This window comes from Telopea speciosissima, chromosome 8, assembly GCF_018873765.1.
Source record: "Telopea speciosissima isolate NSW1024214 ecotype Mountain lineage chromosome 8, Tspe_v1, whole genome shotgun sequence".
In the NCBI taxonomy this organism is placed as follows: Eukaryota; Viridiplantae; Streptophyta; class Magnoliopsida; order Proteales; family Proteaceae; genus Telopea; species Telopea speciosissima.
The window spans coordinates 5890862-5913365 of record NC_057923.1 but is presented as its reverse complement, the minus strand read 5'-3'; the positions used below and the strand labels follow the sequence as shown (position 1 = coordinate 5913365).

At 38.5% G+C, this 22504-nt stretch overlaps 1 protein-coding gene across 1 annotated transcript in view; it reads right to left on the bottom strand.

Moving 5' to 3' along the window:
- LOC122671542 (kelch domain-containing protein 4) overlaps positions 1–22504 on the bottom strand; it is a 36952-nt gene that overhangs the window by 604 nt on the left and 13844 nt on the right. Inside the window, exons 11-19 of the mRNA XM_043868822.1 lie at positions 16273–16378; positions 13672–13735; positions 12503–12545; positions 8992–9237; positions 8742–8903; positions 7906–8049; positions 6953–7105; positions 2636–2722; positions 52–120 (exon numbers count right to left, since the gene is read on the bottom strand). Of these exons, the coding sequence (XP_043724757.1) occupies positions 52–120; positions 2636–2722; positions 6953–7105; positions 7906–8049; positions 8742–8903; positions 8992–9237; positions 12503–12545; positions 13672–13735; positions 16273–16378 (1074 nt within the window). The remainder of the gene's footprint in view (positions 1–51; positions 121–2635; positions 2723–6952; positions 7106–7905; positions 8050–8741; positions 8904–8991; positions 9238–12502; positions 12546–13671; positions 13736–16272; positions 16379–22504) is intronic.

The following is a 22504-nucleotide window of genomic DNA, read 5'->3' as shown; positions in this document are numbered from 1 at the left end:
TTTTCAGAAGCGGCCTTAGTGCCTTCAAGAAATAGGAAGAGGAAGGATCACCTCATCAAGGATAGGTTTGAGCTCCTTGTATCGAGCTTCTGCAAGATCAAACCCATCTTTGCGGAGCTCCTAAGAATTTCATCAAAAACAAGATCAGTGATGCACAAAGCACAAATGCGCGAGGAGACACACATACTATGGGTGATAGAGAGAGAAAGAGAGATGTGATAAATCCAGTGACTCTCCTCATCTTTATACAAAGTCCAATATTTTTTTGGCCTAAATAACCAATTAACTGAGAAACTAATGGTACTAATGCAGACCTGGTTTAAATTTCGGTCAGAATTTAATACAGGTTTGGGTTGAGCCTTAATTTTTGGGTTTATTGATGTAATTAGCCTCTTTTATAAGCCTTTAATTTTTGGGTTTATTGATGTAATGAGCTTCCTTTATAAGCCCATATGTGGGGTTTTAGTTCTGAATACGAAATTAGTATTTTAATCACTAATTAGTATTAGTAATGAGGCCATTAGCTATTAGCTAAGAAGTTATCTTGTTTAACAATTATATTAGATAGAAGTTGTCGGGCCCATCTTAGTTGTAGGATACGTTAGAAGTCTTCTATTTCCTTTGTTATTATCTAGTCAATCAGGCCCATCGTAGTCGTAGGATACGTTACAAGTCTTTTATTTCCTTTGTTATTATCTAGTCAGTAGTCAATTGATCAGCATCAGGTACATTATCACGTAAATTCTAGTATTTTCCATACTAAAATGAACCATTAAGATGCCAAGTCATTTTCCCTACGACCACCCGAATCCATTACAGGCCACTGCATTTGCATTATAAAAAGGATGACAACTAAATGCAAGAAGAAATCAGATCCAAAAGTAAGGGATTCTACCATAACAACACTTTTGTTTTCTTCAGCCTGTTCCATTAGAAATCACATTACTTCTCTATCCAGTCAGAATTTAGCACTTTCATCATTGACCTCACGAGAAATCTTTTCTTCCAAATTCCAATTCTCAGAAAAGGTTTACTTAGCATAGTTACTTCCTGAATAAATTATTCTTACAGTGGCTAATTGCTTCACAACTTCATATAAAATGATGCAAAAAAACATTATCTATAGAAGGATCATGATCATGAAATTGCACCCATCATTACTTTTTCCCCTCTAAAATAGTAAATTTATTGAAGAAAATGGAAAGGCAAAGGCGCATTTATAAGGAAACAACACATTCCAGAGAAAAGCACATACAGCAGTACATAATGCGATACAAGAATGCAGTATAGCAGATAGATTCATCACAGTGAGTTTTGAAGGTTAAATACAACCCCTTTGAAGTCTTTGACAACAAATGACCACCAAAAGGAGAAGTTCCATAATTACTTCACAACTTGACAATCCGTAGATTGACATGATGTAATGTGAGGGCTCCAAATTTCACCATAAAGCTTCCACTACCTAAACCTTCAAGAGGAGAGAAAATTGCCAAAGAAACAACTTTCATACCTATCTCTCAAATGAAGCTATCCTCTTTCAGGGGCAATGCCAGTCCCTGTCTAACTTCTCAGAAAAGCTAAAAATGGACTCCACATCAGTGAAATGCGAATGATGTCTTTGGACCTGAACTACCCTTCAGGCTAATTGTCATGACTGGTGCGAATAATCACTTTGTTATTGTTAATCCATGCCTTCAAGAATACAGACTATGCCAATATCCTCCTACACCATATCCAGTCCCCAACCAAACCTCCAAAGGAGTATGAAATTCTACTACTGCCTTCTGGAAGTCCTTCCAAGGGTTCAACTGTAACTGGACTCCTTGTCCCTACATTTCTAATCAAAAGGTCTGGCGCATACCTACTAGCAATTATTTTCCCCCACAAATTCCTTGGTCCCCTTTCTCCAGCCAGAACTGGAATCTCTAATCCATCCTTGTTCACAATTTCAGAAAACACCTAATGCCCAAAGCCCTAGCTCATTTAGGAGAGCACGGTCTGCTGAGTCAACCATGAGTATTTTCTCATTCTCCACCCAACAGCATAAAAATTCACTTTTCAATCTTTCAAAGATCTCAACTGCTGAAATGGGCATTTCACAAAACTTGATCACTTAAAATTCTCCTCAGTAGAGTTACAACCCCCCCCCCCCCCCCCCACCCCAAAAAAAATAATAAATAAAATTCCACTTAAGAGAAAACTTCTTCTCCAGCCCATCCCCACCATAATACCATATATCCCAAAACCTCCAGCAGGTTCCTTGAAATAGTGGACAGCATCCATCCCAAAGATCTTTCTTTGTTGAATTAATTCCAAGCCCACTAACTGCTTAAAGCAATACAAGATATATCTCAAGTAGCACTCGCGAAAAGCCTTACAGATGAAGACAGAAAGAATGTGGGTTTACATGACTAATCGTATGACCAGAGATTTATGCGGTCCATAAAAGTAATACAACATAAAGTAAAAGCTTCATGACACCCTTAAGTTGTTCAGTAAGCTAAACCACAGACAAATGTCTATATTCTATAGCTTCAAATCACAAATAACCAATGATTTATTCCTAGGGAACTTCAAAAATTAGACAAAGTAGCCACAAATACAATTTGATGAACTTAGACAAGGGAAAACTGACCTTTCCAGTATGTTGAGTGTGTTCATGTGCAGCCATTTGCCAGTACAAATTCGTCCGTCTAAAAAAATCCTTCAAAGATTCTCCAGGCTTCACAGTGATGTACAAGGCAACAATTAATAAATGAAATATATGAAACTGGACTCCATAACTACATTTAAGTGAAAAATGTAAAGCTCAAACAGTAAGATCTATGCATGACCTTAAGTTTTGTCATAACAATGGAGCTCTTGCCATTGAAGCACTGGTATTGGAAACCAAACTGCTTCTAGGTCTATACCGAAATGGAGTCAAAAACAAAGAAAACATAATAATATATTCAATGAGGGATTTCTAGCATTCACAGAATGTGATAAAAGCACAAAAGCAGAATACTAAAAAAACCATAATTTAAATGAATTTGGGACATGGAAACATATACTGACAGTCTGTATGTTTCATCTACCAACATTTGCAGTAGAAATTTTTGAGCTTGACAAGTGGGGGAGGAGGCAAAGAAACTCAGACTGAAAGTGTCCAAGGAGATGGACAAGGAGAAAGGGGGGGGGGGGCTCAGTAGAAGAGGATTGTCGCATGAGAGAAGCAAGGCACTGAAAATGTTTCAAATATGCAACATGGATTTTGGCAATGCAATGTAGTTGGACCCTATGATGTAGATCAAAATATGAAGAAAAAAAGACCAAAACACTGTTCATGGTATTGTTCACATGAACAGTATCACAGCCCATATTTGCCTTGTGTGGGGATTTTTTTAGAAGATCTTGTGGGCCCATCAAGTGGAGAAATATTCTATCCTAATGCTGCCATAGTTTAGTTTCTATTTTCAGTTCTAGAAAGTAGATTTTATTTCAGCAATAGAATCTTAGGTAGCTTATAATTTCAGGTTGTTACTATCTTTATTTTGTTCTTTAAAATAGAAGTTTCTATTTTGATGTAGGCAGCTAGATTTTATAGGAAGTTTATATTTTGGTTGTAAGCTACTTGTTAGCAAACACTTTCTATTTTTGTAACTCATTCTTCTATATAAATAAGGAGCAAGGGTAAATACAGGAGACGATTGAAGATTGAAGAAAATAGAGAGCTATGGCTTGAAGCTGTGAGAGGCAGTGGCTGTGGGATGCAGCAACGGTGAGAAGCCGTGGGTGAGAGACCCTGGACTGAGAGAGTCCCTATCCCCCTTCCATATCCCTTCCTTCTTCCATACCTTTTCTATGTTCTTTCATATGTAAAAGAAAAGAGAAATAAAAAAAAATCAGTTATTCAATTTTGTTCTCCCTTATTTTATTGATCCTGCTGCAATCAATCTGCCACTGGTTTTTCCCTGGTTCGAGTTCGAGTTTGCATTACCCTAATGTCGATCCAAATGAATCAGCCTTTCCATGGTCAAATGGCACTTCTTGTAACATCTCTATGGCCAAGACTTCTCTTAGGACTTCTATGCCTTTTTGAGACTGTGTATTGGAGATTGCAGAAATATTCGTTCATAATAAATCAACACAGAAATCTATGGTTTAACTACAAGTTCGAACACTAAATCTGTACGTTCAGAAACTTCTCTAGAACCTTTTTCCTTCATCAAACAAAGAAATAGTTGTCAAGGCGTCACCTAGGCAGGCCGGGTCGCCTTGTATTCAGGCCTCCCTCCAATGCCTTGACCACCTGGACACCATGACAACTATGCAAAGAATCTCATTAGACAAGTTAAAATAGCAATAAATGGAAAACATCCCAATGTAAGAAAACAATTCAAGGATGGCACTAGGTATATACACTACAGCGAATACGGGAAAGAAGAGATTTTTTTTTCTTTTATACTTAAAAGAGATTTAATTGGACAGAGTTTTTTTCAGATAGGTACATAATCTATGGGGGAGGAAGGGAAGATGAGAACCAGGAGACTGGAACCCAAGACCTCCTGGTAGGGTGGCCTTTAACACTCCACACTTCTACCAACTGCACTAGGCAGTTGTTCTCTTAATTGGATTGAGTTGATACATGAAAGTGGGGAGAAAGTCCTTATAGTCCTCCTTTATTTATGAGGGCAATGGACCCTGCTATGGCTATGGAAGTTAAAAGAATTTCTGAGAGAAGGGAAATGCTTCAGTAATGCCTATTTCAATCTCAAAGAGTGCCAGAATTTGAAAACCTTCTATTTCAGTAAGAACTTCTTCCGGCCAATGCTTCAAGTTCAATTAAATTTCCTTTTCCTTAGCATGACCATATGATGAAAACATTATTGGAGATAATCATTTTAATGATCACTAAAAGCGTAAAATCAACAGGAATTTAAGATTCCAAATTTCCAATATTGATGTTTTAGCTGATTATATTTAGTGTAGACAGTAGGATTCAGGCTAGCACTACCAACTTCACTGGCATTAGATTCCAATACCTGATGGTCAAGCCAGCTTCTTGATTTAGGTTTATAGAGGTGACCTTCCAAAGTTTAAAATGAGCAGTTCGGTAATAATCTTAATTAATGCATCTTGTGTACTCTGCTGCAATTGACTTGCATGTGATGCAACACTACCCAAAATATTTGGAAACAAGTGCAAATTCATGGAGGGAGGGAGAGGGGGGGGAGAGAGAGAATAGCGAAGCATGAACATTTATATGTATATATGAAACAATTCCGGAGTTGAAAAACCCTCTTTGGGTTCTCTATGGGCCCACCCAAATAATACACGGGTCAACAATTGAAAGAAATGGCAGAACTGTCAATATTTTAAAGTTGTAAGGCAAAGCCGTAATTAACCAAATAGAGGAGGATCACTTGATGGACTAAAGGCAAGGACAAAGGGGAAGTAGTATTTATCATGTAGGGGTACACTTGGAAGGGGAAAAATAAAGGCAGAAAGTAATAACGGAACAAAAGGGAGGGTAATATGTAAGTGGTACTTAAGGAGTTATTTTGTGAAAGGGGAAAGGAGAAGGTATCGTCTTCTACCTAAACATGATAAAACTAGGAGGCGGAACCAGAAACCTATGAGGGGAAAACTTCAAAAGTCCTTGGTTCGACCTGAAACTTTTGGACAAGGGTGGTATTGAAGAGACCTTATGCATGCAAGTAGTAACCAGACAATGTTGGTTCAATCAGCAGAACAAATAAACTCTGAAAATATTTCTGGCGGTAGACCCATATTTTCATTCACCTATGGGTAGGCAACATACGCCCAAAATCTTAGGTGGGAAGGAGTTGTATCAATGGAGATCGATCCCATTGTAAGGGGCTGCAACAACTGCCCATATCTGGAAGAGAAGGGGCCAAGAGTAAGAGAGAGAGGGGAGGGAGAAAGCAAGCACTCACAGGCCACGCAGGCACACCACAGCAACTCAACTTTCTATTCATTCTCATCCTAAATTCCAAACCTTGAGTACACATGTATTTAAAGAAAAATAAAGACTCCTACAACTAGCAACTACTATCAATCTAGGAAACTAAAATAAAGTTAAACAAGGAAACTGAAATAAGGAAGCTATCTCCTACCCAAAACAAAAATATCACAAGCAAATTCGTCCCGGTCAAAAGAACTCTTAAATATCCCAAATCAAATAACTCCTAAATTTCGTACTAGACCAAAAATCTAATTCGAGCCCAGTTCTTGGTTGGGGATCTCAAACAAGTTCGTCCCAGTCAAAAGAACTGCTCCTGCATCAATTTATGCTCCTCAATTCCTCAATTTACCTCTGCTCTAAAGGTCAAACACAAATCTTGTTATTAAATTCTATAAATTAAGCTGCACAAAGGACAGCTTTATTTCAACAGTCAACCAAAATCTAATCTTTAATTTATGTTTGTTGGTAATGGTGAAAGATATTCATCTAGGCCAGCTACACGAAACACATCAGAATTGACAATTTGGCTAATATTGATTGAGAAATCTAAACCTCACAGGTTCTTAATGGTGGACAGTTTGGAAGGGCTAAAAATAACTAGACAGTCGCCACATTGAAATAATAATTAATAAGAACAGAGACTTTATAGAAAGTCCCAGATAAACAAAAATACCATGCCAAAGAAGGGGGGAGGGGAAGAAGTTTCCTTAAGAACCCCCAAAAAAGGAGTTAGACATAAATATGCATTAATGACATGTAGACAGGCAATTGATAACTTTACAGCATCTGCTTCTGCATGCCTGAACCATTTGACTTTTTATATCATAAACATTCTTTTACCTTCCCAAACAGAAGGCTTGATGGTCTCTCAAATCTAATCCCATATACATATAATGACATTGTATGAAATAATTTTTACAAAATGAATAGTGAAGCAAATCTCCAAAAAACAGAATTTCTCTAAGTGTGGAAAAGAGAAAATACCACTGGAGTCCTCTGTGAGTCTGAAAGGCCAAGATTGGCTCTGATCTGTTCTATCCTTGCTCGTTTCTCCTTCCTACGGAGATTCTTGCCCTCACCCTTCAATATGGCAACAGCATCTCCCACATCAAGTGATTTTGCACCATCTTTCATAGACTTTTCAAGCATGGGTCAAGAACAATCAATGAAAAGGCAGATGTCAGTTCAAGATATATTAGAGAAGTCAAAACATCTATATCACGCAGAAATATATGCATATTTTGGACAAATTTTACATGGATAATTAACGTTTCACATGGAAAACAACAATCAAAATGAAACACCCAAGTAGGATCAATGAAGGTATTAAGGCTTTCCATATGCCGAAAAAAATACTGGACTACGTTTGTGCACCATCTTTCATCTCTGTATGATATGATATCTAAGACCAGCAGGTAAAGTACTTTTCTTTTCTTAATCTATGCCTCCAACAGGCCCCAAGTTAAGGACTACTTAAACTTTTGAGTAAGTACGTGGAGTGCTATTTATTGCGGATATTAATAATCTATGTCAAGCATAAATGATCCATGAAACATACAGATCTGTATTCACATTTCTGCATATCATAAGGTTTCTGAGTTCAACATTCCAGGATCTTTATTAACACGAAAATATGTCTGTTTCCTCAAATTATAGGAAAATCAGAAGAACAAGCTTTTCCAAATTACAGCATCACATTAATAGTTTGATATAAGATGCAACCAATCAGAGAACGATTCCCAACATAAACAACTGTGATATTACATTTTCAAATAAAGCACCTTTCATGTTTCAAGTGTATTATAAACGAAGAAAATAACAACGGAGGTCTACTTGAACTTGTTTCCAAAAACTACGTAGGAAATCCACCTTTTAGAAGAAACAAATAAATTTATAATGTCTTCAAGCTATCTTTTATTTGAAAATAATGAAGGTACCTCCAGATTGTTGTCATTGTCATCATCTATCTCATCACTGTCGCTTCCACTATTGCTTTGTTCATCTTCTGTATCATCATCCTCATCCTCATCCTCATCTTCATCTTCATCCTCTGAAGCTTCTAACCATTCAGATTCAGAAGCCTGGTGTTATACAATCAAAAGAAAAAAAGTCAAAAATTCCATTACATACAAATTCAAAGTACCGTCTAACTTTACTAGTTCAGTTACCATGTTGCTCACGACAATAACAGAATTGCGAAAAGGTCAATGAAACATGCAAAAAATTCAATTATATGGGTTATTCCTCTCAAGCCTGAAGCCGGCTCTCGGGTTAGAGTGTTAGACCAGATTAATTACAGTAGTTTTTAGCTCCAAGAAATATGAGGTGTAATAACAGAAAAAAATCCATTTAAGGGAAATGTTACATACAAACATTAAAAGTCAGAATAAAAACTATAATATGCAGGTGTTCATTTTCCATAAAGGGAAGAACGAAACAGCCTAGGATGAAATGTCAATTTAGAGCTTCAGATGAGATGCCATAGGCACTGGTAACCAAAATATTTAACATTTGGAACGTTCAAGAATTCTTCGGCTGCTTTCCCACCATACAATGTAAGGAAAAGGAAAGGGAACTGATTTAGAGAGCATGTTTTATGTTCAAGTAAGCTGTAATTATTTTAAAGGAATCTGAAGGTAATCCATAAATACATACGCGGGTACCAGGGCTATAAATTTCAATCAAGTGGTTAAAAACACGTCCATATTGAGAACGTGCTTCAGTATATGCCCATCTCAATCTTAAGCACAAAAGCAAGTGAAACGTAACAAACCGGTATGATGCACTTCCACTCATCAAGTTTGGTGAGATTAAGAGTGTACAGATCATCAAGTGAAACTTCTCGATCTCTGACCTCCATCATGCCTCCATAAATGTATAATGTATCTTTCCCTACAGCCACGCAAGAATTGATACGTCCACAAGGCTTCACCACCTACAAGTTGTGCAATGGAATTGCAAAGCAATTATTAAAGAGAAAAAAATGTAAAACATTATATCATTTTAAATGCAATACAACCAACCTCAGATGCAGTGCACGTTTGCTGATCGGAACTAACAATATTTTCCCGAGGCATTTTATCATCAATAGTAAGATTCCTCGTCATATGATGAGATATTTCGTTATTGCCACTTTCTGCATTGAGTGCTTCTTCATAGTTATCCGAGTCTTCATGCCTTTCATTTGCTCCTCGATCTTCTAGATCAGCCAGATTATTCTTATTGTCAACAGAGCAACCATTACAATCTTGTTCTGACCTCTTTTTTGTCTGTAAAAGCCAATTCAACACGCCATGAAACCATAGAATTAGAATTAGTAAATGATTCCATATAGCCCTATTTGTGTTTGAACCAAAAGTTTGTATGAACAAGCCAAAAAATTGAAAATGAGATGATAAAAGAGTGCCTTAGTTTGTTCTGACAATCCTATACTAAAATCCATAGTTGTCAAGGCGTCGCTTACAGCCTTGACAACTAGTGTCGCCTTGGTCGCCTAGGCGAGCGTTTTGGTCGCCTTGCGCCCAAGCCCCCTTAAACGCTTTAGTTTGCCTAGACGCTGTGACAACTATGCAAAAATCCATTAAAGTTCTCTCTAGTGTACAATAATGACCAGTCTTCAGGCTTATCAATCTGAGGGAATACAAACACAACTTGAATGGCTCACCAAACATATTAAACTCAAGCACAAAAAGTAGTGCTCACATTCACTGAGTAAGAGCCTACAGAGAAACAACCCCCCCTCCCCAAGTGGGGAAAGATTGAAGATGCCAGCTAACACAACAGGTGAAGTCTTGGACTCGCTGTAGCCATGACCAGGAACAGAGTCCTGCCTTCACTCTTCCCTCTCACTTATCCCCCCCCCCCCAATACTCCAATTAATTGCAAATCAATTTTGTATGACCAAAAAACTAAGTGGGGAAAAGATTCAGCATCATGTATTATTAACAGATAGCATCACTTAAATCCGACACAAGTACACAACAGAGCACAATGACATTCAAATTTATATGGGAAAATATCACGTACCTCCCCTGAGGTATGACTTATGTACACTTTCACCCGTGAGGTTTGGGAAATTCCACGTACCTCCGTTGCTTTCCAAATTAAGTAACAAAAACACCCACTCTGTTAATTGTAGACGTTAAGCGTTAGAATTTTGATTAAAATGGCCAAATTGCCCTCATCTTCTTCCCCAAATTGTTTAGGGTTTAAAACCCTTCAATCCTAAACGTGAAATAAGGAACCGATGAAGGGAAGCTTTCCTTGCAATTGGCAGATCTGCATCACCAAACTGAGATCAGAAACAAAACGGGAAATGGTGCATTTCATGTTTGGGTACATCCGGTACATCCGAAGCACAGAGTTAGGGCTGGCCGGCCTGGCGTAAACCCTCTTCTGTCACTGCAAGAACTGGCAGGCAAAGCCCATGTAATGCTTTCTCTGCTTTGTTTAAAAAAGACCCAATTTTCCTTGGTAGTTCTGTGAGTAGAAGTGGAGGAAGGAGGGCTAAAATAAAAGGCAGGGCAACAAAGAGAACAAGGAAGAGAGAGAGAGGATTTAAATGAAGGCCAAGGTGGGACCATTAATCTGTAAAACAAAAGCTTGAGAATTGAAAATTTCTTTGGCGCACTCTCCTTTCTGGCCATGTTGGAGTGAAGATTTTACAGAAATTGGTTGAAGCCAGCCAATTTTGGAATCTGCAGGGGAGCATCTGATGCCAGCATCGCAGTCGCCGGAGCACGGCAATCCTTCGCCAGTAACATCCAGACCTCCGGCCCTCTGGTTTTGCCGTCGTGGCGTTTTAAAAAAGCACAGACTCATGCACATGGCCATCCTCCAGTCTGCGCAGCCCTCTTCCCTATTCTCTTCAAAGACGCCAGCCATCAGATGAGATGCCTTCGAAGTCTCAGATCTATTGCCAAAGAAAGTGAGAGGAACGGGAATGGGTTTAGGGTTTCAAAATTGCAGGTGGAAACCTGTAAATTGCGGTTAACCGTAGCAGCCATATGCTCCACAACTTCGGTGAACGACCTCTAATGTCCAGCGATTAAAATCCTGGCCTGAGATGCCAGTATAACTGATCGGCTACTGTGAATCATAGTTGTCACGGCGTCACGGCGATCCAAGTCGGTGGAAGGGTGTCACGTCGATATATCGACATGTCGCCCGCCATGGCGTTGCCATGGCGAGCATGTCGACCATGTTTAATTTTTTATTTTCTGTATTTTTAATGTCATTTAGTATGGTATAATATATGTCCTATAACATCAAAAATCAACATGAAAGTGTACTACACTACTACTAATATACTATGCCACTATGGTTTAATTCATGAAAGTGTAACTAATATCCATTAGTGTATATGAAAGTATGAAAAATTGAAAATATAGATTAACCTATCAAATAATTGAAAGCAATAGTAAAAATCAAATGATAGGCTAACCTGTTCACTGAAGCTTGATAGCAATAGTCTTTCTTTAGTGTATGTGATTTGGAGCAAAGCATCTAAGCTATTAAATGGTTTTAAAAAAAAATTTTAATCTAACTTTTATATGTACAAATATCGACCGATATGCCAACATATCGTGGTATGGCGTCCATGGCGACGCCATGGCGTCGCCATGGAAGCCATATCGAACGATATATTGACATCCACCATGGCGTAGCTCGATATGCCCCCTCTCCCAACGCCAGGACGCCATGGCGGCGCCATGGCGACGCCATGACAACTATGCTGTGAATCAGGGAAAAAAACCTTTTAGGGTTCTATAAAAACAGAACTAGCTGCCTCTTGCTGATTCTTCTTCTTCTTCTAACTGATAACAGCCCTTACCAAATTAAGTTAATGAGACTCCAGAACGCCGAGAAGGGAGTGAAGAGGGTGGGAAGTGAGAAATTAAGAATTGAGTTACGAACCCCCTCTCTGGTCGCTTCTTTCTTCTCTTTCTCCGGAAAATGGCGCTAGCTTTACGTTATTTAGCGGGCTTTTGAGGGGTTACTTTGCTCTGAGCTCCAAAAGATGGAAGCAAAGGACTATAGGAGGAAAGAGAGACTCAGGCTGGTAGTGGTGGTGGCTGCGGCAATGGTGGGTGGTGGTGGTGTAAAAGAAGAAGAGAAGAAGATGGGCACAGTAAGCCCCAAGATTAGATTTCGTTTCGTAGGCCGCGACTTTGGATTTCGTTTCATCTTTGGACGAAATCCTAGTGAAATGCTACCTGAGATCAACATTATTTGGCGGCCGGCCCTCTGGTTTGGCCGCTGCTAAAGGCGGCAGTGGGGTTTTGAAACCCTAAAATGGGTTTAGGGTTTCATGTTTTGGAGAAACGATCTGGTGAAGAAGATGAGGGCAATTTGGCCATTTAAATCAAAATTCGAACTTTTAACGTCTACAATTAACGGAGTGGGTGTTTCTGTTACTTAGTTTGGAAAGCAGGGGAGGTACATGGAATTTCCCAAACCTCACGGGTGAAAGTGTACATAAGTCATACCTCAGGGGAGGTACGTGATATTTTCCCAATTTATATATATAATTACCTTATCTTTAGTTGACTTCTCCTTTCTTAACTCCAGCGGGTACCTACACCAAAAGCAGAAATGAGATTTGTTTTGGAGGGAATAAAAGTAAGAGTAAGAAAATTTGTTCATCTGTCATATGCAGCGGTTCTCTTTTCTTTCGCAAAAACAGTCAGCCAAACAGCCACACAACAAAATAAAAAAGAAATGCAAACAACTCACAATAACAAATACTAGTATGGGCAACATTTTCATTTAGAACAAGAGAATTGTTTGAATAGACCATAAAAGTCACCAAATGTTCTTTACTAAATCCAACCAAAGAAATAAACTAATCAGGCATTTGTTAATGCTGACATTAACTTCATTTGATGCTTCACATGGTCACATTGATTATGCATGCCTAAGATGATTTACCCATGTGGAAGTCCTTGCACAAATGTAATGAAAATGCTGATTTCCAACTCCATCATGTAATAGTGCTCATGCGTGCATATGTGCTACGGTATTTATAAATTTACATTAAAAAGCAATTAACCTTGCTGCATTCATAGATTCAAACATTCAAAAATACAAATATTTTAGCTTCAGTTGTTAATAACTCCTGTTTGCAAATCAACCTTCACCAGAGAGAGATTCTCAAACTTTTAAAACATATACAATTGAGCAGTCCCATAAATTTCGTTTCAAGTTTGAATGCTTCAATTGTATATCCCATTTGCACATGCAAATTCAATAGTAGCTCTCCCCATTTTGTACAGGAAACCTAAACTGTGGTTCTCTCGTAATATATAAAGAACTATAAGAAATGAGAAAGATAAATACAAAATGAAATAACGAGGCTATAAAGTTAATACGTGAAAATCTATTAGTAATTTAGGTGTTTGCAAGCATCAGAGAGACTTCCTATCTAATTTCAGTATTTAATGAACCATTCCACCCATTTTAAATACAGAAATAGGCAGTGTGACTGATCATATGATAATAATGAAAGACAGCATGCTGCCTTAAAGCAAAAAAAAAAAAAAAAAAAAAACTGAAGAGGAACTTAAAGACGTAAATGTGGTTCTTTCTTTTTCTTTGTAAATGGGGGGTTGTTCAAAGATGAGTTTATAACATTGAAGAACACTTCCAAACCACATGCTTTTGCCATTTGATAAATAAAGAAGAGATGAAACATAGTAACAAACCATCGACGGGTGTCTAACTGGAAGCCATAAAGCTCATTCAAGAATAAACTCATCAACACATCACCTGCACAAATAACATACAAAGCCACAATGAGGATACAAAATCATAAAAATTAGATTTTTAAATATTGCCATCAATCCATAATTCATGCAGATTAGAAGAAACATCGGTATGTGATAAACTTGACTCAACTCGACCCAACTAAGCCTCAACATATCTAAAAAGGGTTGGCCACACCAACTTTGTTTCTCCATTCCACTCTATTTAAAGCCATAGCAGCTGCTAATCATAATCATTCATGCCCTCCCATAATACTTCAACACAGGCCATTTTCCGCCTTCCCCAAGTCCATTTACCATTTTCAATTGGCACCAAATCACCCCATGCTGGTATATTTGTTGGCCTCAATTGGGCAAGTCCGAACCATCTCATTTGACCAGCATACAATAGGGAAAAGGGGAAGAAAAAAAAGTGTAGCACATGTGGCATTTTGATGCTAGTTATAGTTATATATGCCTTAGTTTCAGTTAGTTATACATAATTAATCACTGAAAAGCACCAGGTCCTACAGGGTTTTTGCTGCATTTGGCTAATAACAAAGGTTGTCCTAGACTGGGTTGGCTTAGTAGCCCATTTGGTCCAATCGCTTTCTTTTCTATCCAGTGAGGGATTTGTCCTTAATAGAACAAAGTCAAATTAACTCAACTAAGCGTTACCAACATAAACATATTTAAGACTGGTGAGCCTTTCTATATTCTGTTCATTAATGACAAGACAACTTCATGTAGCACATGTGGCATTTTGTTGCTAGTTATAGTATATATGCCTTAGTTTCAGTTAGTTATACATAATTAGTCAGTGATAAGCATCAGGTCCTACAGGGTTTTTGCTCCATTTGGCTAGTAACAAAGGTTGTCTTAGACTGGGTTGGCTTGGTAGCCCATTTGGTCCAATCACTTTCTTTTCCATCCAGTGAGGGATTTGTCCTTACTAGAATAAAGTCAAATTAACTCAACTACGCATTACCAACATAAACATGTTTAAGACTGGTGAACCTTTCTATATTCTGTTCATAAGTTCATTAATCACAAGACAACCTCGTGATGAAGAACATCATTCCTTTAATCTTTGTTTCAATAGGTAAAGAAGTTTTAATCTTCAAAGATGACTTTTTGCTCTGATAATAACGGGAATTTTAAATTTTTAATCAAAGTAAAACACAAAGAATGGAACGCACAACGAAGCACACCAGTCCAGATCAGGATGAGCCCAACCCAGTCCACCTAAAACATGGATCACCAAGTCCAATGTTTTGAGTTCCAAATTGAAGTTTAGACAGGGATGGGTTTGACCCTGGCCTAGCTTAAGCCCGGCCCAAGCCTAAAACTATTCCATCATGTGTTGGTTATTTTATCTTGTGTAAAATGTTACAATGTATAACAAAACATATAGCAAAGGGCCCATTTCCTATATGAACCACACCAGAAGGGCTTCTAGTACTGCATAGTATTTTCCATGTAGTAGATCAGTAGAAACCTAAATTTTCCAGAGAAGCACGGTCTAAGGTCCCCTGCTTGCATGTTAAGTTTCAGCCCCAACAAAGTTGCCACATGGAAACATAAAGCTTTGAACATTAAACTTTTTCGAAAAATGGTTGAAAATAAATGAAACAGCTGAAAATACAAAGCAAAATGCCAATACATGGGATTTGTTGCATTTTGCTCTGAAATTTGACAAGTGCACTCCAGACCTACCTATCTAACTGTTGGAATTACCACATCATCCATTCATCTTGCACAACTGAGCCGGCCATAAAGTAATCCTTTGATTTTTGGGCCGTGCAAAGTACTGTTTGCCCATGGTAATTAAATATAGGTAAAATTATACTATGTTGCATCTTTACTCATTACTAATGCACATATATAATCTTCTACACGAAATATTTAAAAAAAAAATGACAATCAAATGGGTGTGTTCAAGTCTGGGGCCTTCAGTTCAGCCCAAGCCTGGTGCATCCAGCCATCTCAAACATCGCCCAAGCCTGACATGGCTGGCCCAATGTCATTTGTTAGGACTCGACTAATGTTGGCCTGGCTCAGCCAACCCATATGTAGGCATGTAGCCTAGCACAAGGTTACTCAAAATGGAAACAGCCAAGAGACCAAGACGAACATAGCAAAACAGATACCCTAAGACAAACAAATGCAAATAGCATGTTTAGGCCAAAAAGACACTGTAATGTACTGCAAAGCAATGAACAAACCAGAACAAATTCTAGGCCTAACAATCACCCAGTTAAACAGATCATCAGTGATCCCCTTAGTGGATATCACCCTACACTGGAATGAGATAATCATATGGGAAGGCCAAATGTTAACAAATGCCTGATCAGATGGAAAAATCTCCAAGGACCTGCATCCAACCAGTAGAAATGGAGGAACTCCCTTTACCAAGTGAGCATCCATTGATAATGAGCCTGATAGCTCACTCTTGGCAGAGGGCCCCAAATATGTGTGATCTCCTAAAATTGCCACATATGTGAAGACTGAAGGAGGGGATTAATAAATGCTCTTTACACAGAAGAAAAAGAAAATACTGACCTTTCATTTCCATATCTACTACACCCCCGAAGAGCAAAGCACGCTTCTTGTGTACGCACATAGAAAATCCAGCACGAGATCCAGGAGGCATCCCACTTTTCTTCACCTATGCAATGAATCAATGATAAGATACAGCTTTATCAGTTGAAATAAATGACAAGACAAAAGAATCTCATGAAACCACAACAGTCTACTCATGGTAAAAGTTAGCATTCTTTAGATTTCTGGAAGAAGTATACCTAAAATGCAACAGCCTATGTAAATGGGTATATTCTGCGAATCTGAAGTTAAAAATAAATGAAGATGTGTTGTCTATTGTTGTAGCGTACATTATGTGACAGCCGGTCATTTCTAGTTTTATAAGTTTATTGGGATTATGATTTATGAACCTATGTATAGAAACAAGCTTGTCTTTTTAACAGGCAGTTATAAAAATACTAGAAAAGGAGTGCCATTCCAAGCTCCTGTGGGGGTCCACATGAAGGTTATTTTGAAAATTTCTTTGGTTTCAGGGATATTTTATGAATCCAATAATGTCATGTGGTTTCACTAGGTTTGGCTGTGTCTCTTCTTTTTCCTCAAGTCAAAAGATTCTACGGTGAAGGGCCCTTTACATTGCTTTGGAAGGGAGGGAAAGGTTATATAGCAAGATAGCAAGGATCTACACGAGGGAAAAGGACAAAAAACATTTGCCAAGATCTGATATTGAAAGCATAAAATCTAAGTTAGTTGGATATAGTAGAGCATAAGAAAAACTACCAAGACAGCCAGACAGGCATTGTACATAAAAGTGGCCAAAACAAGAATTTTGAGCTAAAAACTCCCAAAATCTGAGATCTAAGAAAATCTGTACCTTCCCTTCCCAATCCCATTTTTGGGGTTTCCAACTGATTCCAGCCAATTCCATATGATTTCTGGCCAATCTGAACAGCAGAACAGAGGGAATCGGATTGCAATCCTTGAAGGCTGATCCCACTGCCGAGTCCGAGTTTGAAAAACTTGCTTCTACCGCAGCCCAGCCACAGAATGGGCCTGTTGGAAGGCATTATGAAGCACATAACTTTCAAGAAACAGGACAAGAAATCAGGTGGTAAATGGTACTCAGGTCAGGTACTAGAAAGACAAATTGCATGGGGACCAGCCACTAAGGGAGTCTTTCCTTTGCTGTCCATTTTGGCAAATGATAAAGATGCTTTAGTGAGCCACCCGTAGATACCTGTTTAGTAGCTTTGGTGATACTTCACAATACTTGGTGTTGTTTATTATTTGTGGTGACATGTAACTATGTAGTAGCAGTACCATGGGGTTTTGTCTCTTTGAGTTGTACTCTATCTGTCTATCATAACTCTATCAAGTCATTCAACATATAATATACTGCCTGCCTTGCTCACAACACATACATAATCGCGAGCTAAGTTTTCTCTAGTTCGTCTTCTCTTCACTTTACTTCTTCATTCTATACTTAGGCACTCATCTAACCTGTGTTGGTATTGTCTCAATACTTCTGAGCGATCTTGTAATACAGCAGCTGGCTCTTAGAAAAATCTCAACTATCAGGAGATTTTCACCTTTGTGTACCTCCTGTTGAATCTGTTTGGCAGCAAACGACCCTTTCTTTTGTGGCTCATTAGTAGCAATGATAAATCATTAAGTCCAGTATGAAGCTCCATTCAGAAATGGACCCTCTTGGCTCTTCCTGCCCTTTGAAGATGGTGGGGAATAGGAGCCTAGGAGGACCCTATCTAAAGTTCAGCTTTTGACTTCTGTGTTTTGGGACAGCACAAACTTCTATCATTTCTTTTCCATGCACTGGTCTATGGGACCCACTAAATCTGAAAGAATCTCTCCCTTAACACTGCTGTTCAATGATTATTTTGGGGCAGAAGATAGCTGGACCAGGGGTCTTCAATACACCCATTACATGGGTCCACCACTGTTCACATGAACAGTGTCATGGGAACAGTAACACTTGAACAATTCTCCTCCTTGAACTGCTCCAGAGTTTCTATTTTGTAATACATCTTTGTTTTGGTAAATGGTAACACTCCAATAGCCATAGAGAGTTAATTTTCTTGTAATGGCTGTACTCATTATAAAAGGAGAGGCCAATACAGTGGCCACGATTTGAGTTTGAGACAACTGGGCTTTGCCTTGTGTGCTGACCAAGGCCACATGTGAGAGGCCTTTTTTATATTCTTTTCCCTTCTTATTCTTCTTCCCTTCCCTAATTTTCTTCTTTCAGTTTTATTTTGTTCCTGCAACTGTGCTTTTGTTACGAGACTACCGAGACTTCTGTTGAAGGGATCCAATGTGCAGTTGATACTCCAAAGGGTGATCCATCGTGCTCCCTAAATGGTGAGGTGATTGGAGATTGGAATATAACTTACAGCATTGGTTTCCCTGTTTCAGTCAACAACTCCAAATCAGGTCGGCAGTAGCTGATTTTCTTCCAATAGGTTGCAGCTGTTGGGTAAGTCTTCTTATCAACTTTAGAGTCCCTCTTGGTTCTACTTTCTAACTTGTAGTCTTTGTGACAGAGGGTTATCAATTAAAGAGTCCAAGAGAGTCAAAACTTCCTTGTGGACTATCCTTAACAGCACAGTTTGGTTCAATCTTCTATATCAAGCTAAGTGTTCTACCTTTTCTCAATCTCCTTCTTTCTTGGACAGGTTCAACCATTATGTTAGAAGATCAGACCAAGACACTGGCCTGGCTTACACTGTTTTGACAATTAAATTCAAATTTATTTTCTCCTTACGAATGCCCTGTTTTTAGAGGTTATTTCTCAGACTTGTGATGAGCACATTTATATGTGAATTTAAGCCTTTATATTCTTATATTTTCATGCTTGAACAGAGCTACTCAAGGTGTTTTTATGTGTGAAATTTTAGGTCCATTCTTGAAACAGAAGCCCAAATTATGCTAAGAAGCCTTTGTGGAGCTGAAATGCAAGGAATCAAGTTTTAAAGAAGCCCATGGCCATAGACCCAAGAATTATTTCATATATGGGCTGGACCATTGGGCCATGAAGACCCAAGCAAGCAAATTCGAAATTCAATAGGGGCAGCCCATATTCCCATCGAAAATTCCAAGGGGTATTTTTGTCCAAGTGCATTGTTGGTGACATCTAGCATTTTCAGTTGTGGAGTAGAGCCCAAGTCAAAGAAACCTACTCAAATCTTGGAAGATTGGAAAGATTTTCTTGGTGACTTGATTGAGATCTTCTATTTTTGGAGTTGTGGATCCAATCTCCACCTCCCTCTCTATTTTTGGATAAAAATCTCAATCTTTCGCTCTCTTTCTTCTTTAAAAAATCAAATTTAGAATTTCTTGGCTGGAAAAATAGACCAAGTGAATCTCTCCCTTGGCTGGCCGAAATTAGGAAAGAGAGAGGAAGGCTGGCCGAATTTAAAGAGGAGGATTGGGGGTTGTGTGTATATATAGGGAGTCTTCTCCCCCTTGGAAAGGCATTCATTCTCTCTTTAGTCTTTTGTTTTATCATTCTTTCTCTGGTTTTTTTCCTTTCTAGTTTCTTTGTCTAAGCTTAGAACCTTGATGTAATTTTGTTTTTTTCATTCCTAGATCTAATGTAATTTAGGATTTTTAATCCCCATCCCCTTCTTACATTAGTGTAATTCAAGTTGTTGATTCAAGTTTAAGGCTGTAAATTTTTCTTCAATGGTTCAAGTTCAAGTTCTACACAAGCTAAGTTCTTTAATCTTTTGATTTTATTTTTATAGTTTAGTTTTAATGTTCTCTTCATCAACCCCCTCTCCTTCCAATCATTTTCCCATGGCCAACTAAACCCTCAACTCTTGGGGTAGGATGAAGCCATAAGGGAAGGATGAGTTGATGATTTGCATGCTTGTGTATTAATGGACATGTTCATTGTTTGGGCCTACAACTGCTGACCGCCACATTGTGCATGTCATCCTAATGGACTATATGCAATATTGCAGCCGTAGCCATTGTGACACCATTCATGTTCATAATTTTTAAGATCTAATTGTGTATTGAATGTGTACTACTCATAGGATATGTTAGCACTTTTCGCCGCATCTCCTATAGACCTAGACCAGGATATATGCAATGCTTTGATGTGTTGATCATTGACTTACCCTAACCTTGTGGTGGATTCCATCCCCAAGAGCCCATCTCAATTTGAATCTACCCATCTTATTCTCTTACTTTTTGTGTTAATTCTGTTTGCCCTAGTTTAGCCTAGTTTCTTAATTTGATAGTTAATCTTGGTATTTTTCTTAGTTTAAGTTTAGAGATATAAATTGCTTGTTGGGTACACTTTGCCTAAATTGAGAGTAAAGATTTAAGCAACCCGACCTCCCTGAGTTCGACCCGTAACTGCAGCTGATACTGTGCGTTTGCGGTTATTTTTCTTATCAAACAACTTAGTCACTGTCAAAACAAAGCATCCAATCATTGGATCACTGTGATATTTTTTGGCCAGATTCCCCTCTCTATTTGTCACCTTCAACCATAAGTTCAAGTGGATCTTGCCTGCTGATCTGGAGATCTGTGAAATCTCCAGATCCCACCGTTGGATGTCTGAGGAATTTTGGGCTTTTGTTCCTTCAACCGAGTATCATAGTCCAGCAGAATCTTGTTTACATTGGACCAGTTGGTTTTGAGTTCCAAATATTTTATCAATTCTGATATAAATTGTGCCCTGCCGTCCTATTTGTTGAGTGGGAATTTGTAACCAGCTGAAAGGGTAATCCTACTCCACCAAATGGTTTGAACCCAAAATACCAACTAACCTAACCAAATAACTAAGCTTGTTCACATGAAAGAATTTGTTTTTTTTTTTTAATGAAAGGTAAATGTAATTGTATTGATGGAGAGACAAAAGGAGCAGGAGCAGCCTGGGTGATGCAGATTCGTCACCGAAATGGGCTTATTTCTTTAGATATAAGTCTAGGGTTGGGTTATATGTATGTTGGGCCTTTGATCCCATGGGTTTTCTATGTAATAGGCCATTTTTCTGGGCCTAAAAGAGGGGTACATAGGTTGCATACGGGATTAGCCCAATATTTAATCTATTTTTATGTTTTTAATTGAACCGGTTTAAATTGGTTGCATCCAATTGGTTCAATTGGTCTAATTTAAGTGAAGTGATCCTATTGGCTAAGAGGTTCTTATATCCTATTGGCTAGTAGGGAATCTTCTTTATTTTAAGTAGTTTAAGTTGTTTTTAAGTCATTAGGACTCTATTTTGAGTCTATTTTAGTTTCCTAGTCAGTTTAAGTTATCTAATAGGTTAGGGATTGGGTTAGGCCTTTCCTTTTTAGAGTAGAAGTCTATTTTTTAGTCTTTTATATAAGGTTGTAAGGGAGCAAAGCCTTGAACACGAATTTGATTAATGAAAAGCTTTTTGTTTGCCGCCATAGCTGCTGCCCTGCTCTGTTGAGTGTTACTCTGTTGAGTGTGTATCCTTGTGGTTCTATCAAGGTGAAAAGGGACTGGTGGAATCCAGTTGACTCCTTACGCCGTGACGGCTGGGAGGATCTTCTTCAATTCGAAGGTGATTCTATCCTTCACATCTGTTCAAGCTGCTGCCAGTGGAATCTCCAGTAAGTTTGACACCCAATTTCTTCTTCTAACCCTCTAATCTAGTAAGTTTGACACCCAATTGATCCCCTTTATTTTTGGTTTGAATCCCATAAACCCTAACTCCATTAAAGCCCAACACCTGCAACTCAATTCTGTCCAGAATTGCAGAATTTCAAAACTCATCCAAACCCTAACCTTTTTATACTATATTGACCCCCTAGACCTGCCCATTAATACCCTATAAACCCCATTCCCAAATTCCCATCTTAAACCCTAATTTTGCCCTAAAACAGCCCCAAACAGCAGGCTTGTCCAGACCTTGCTTTTATCTGGCTCCTAGTAGGATTATCTCCTATTCTAGGACTACATTAATTGGTATCAAAGCTATGGCGGAGGGAAGCTCCAACCAAGCCTCGAAAGACCCACCTCCATTCGTTTTTAAGACCCGAGTTCGTCTACCCAATGGGAGCACAACCATATTAATTGTTGATGAGAGGCGACGTAACAACATTATTTCACAATCCGTGGTGGATATGTTGTCCCAATCAGGAGAGATTTGCATCATGCCTACAAGTAAAGTCTGTGTTGAATTTGGGTGTTCTTCATACCATGATGGTGCTTGGTGTCAGCCGATACCACATTCAAAGAGTTTTATTGCAGTAGG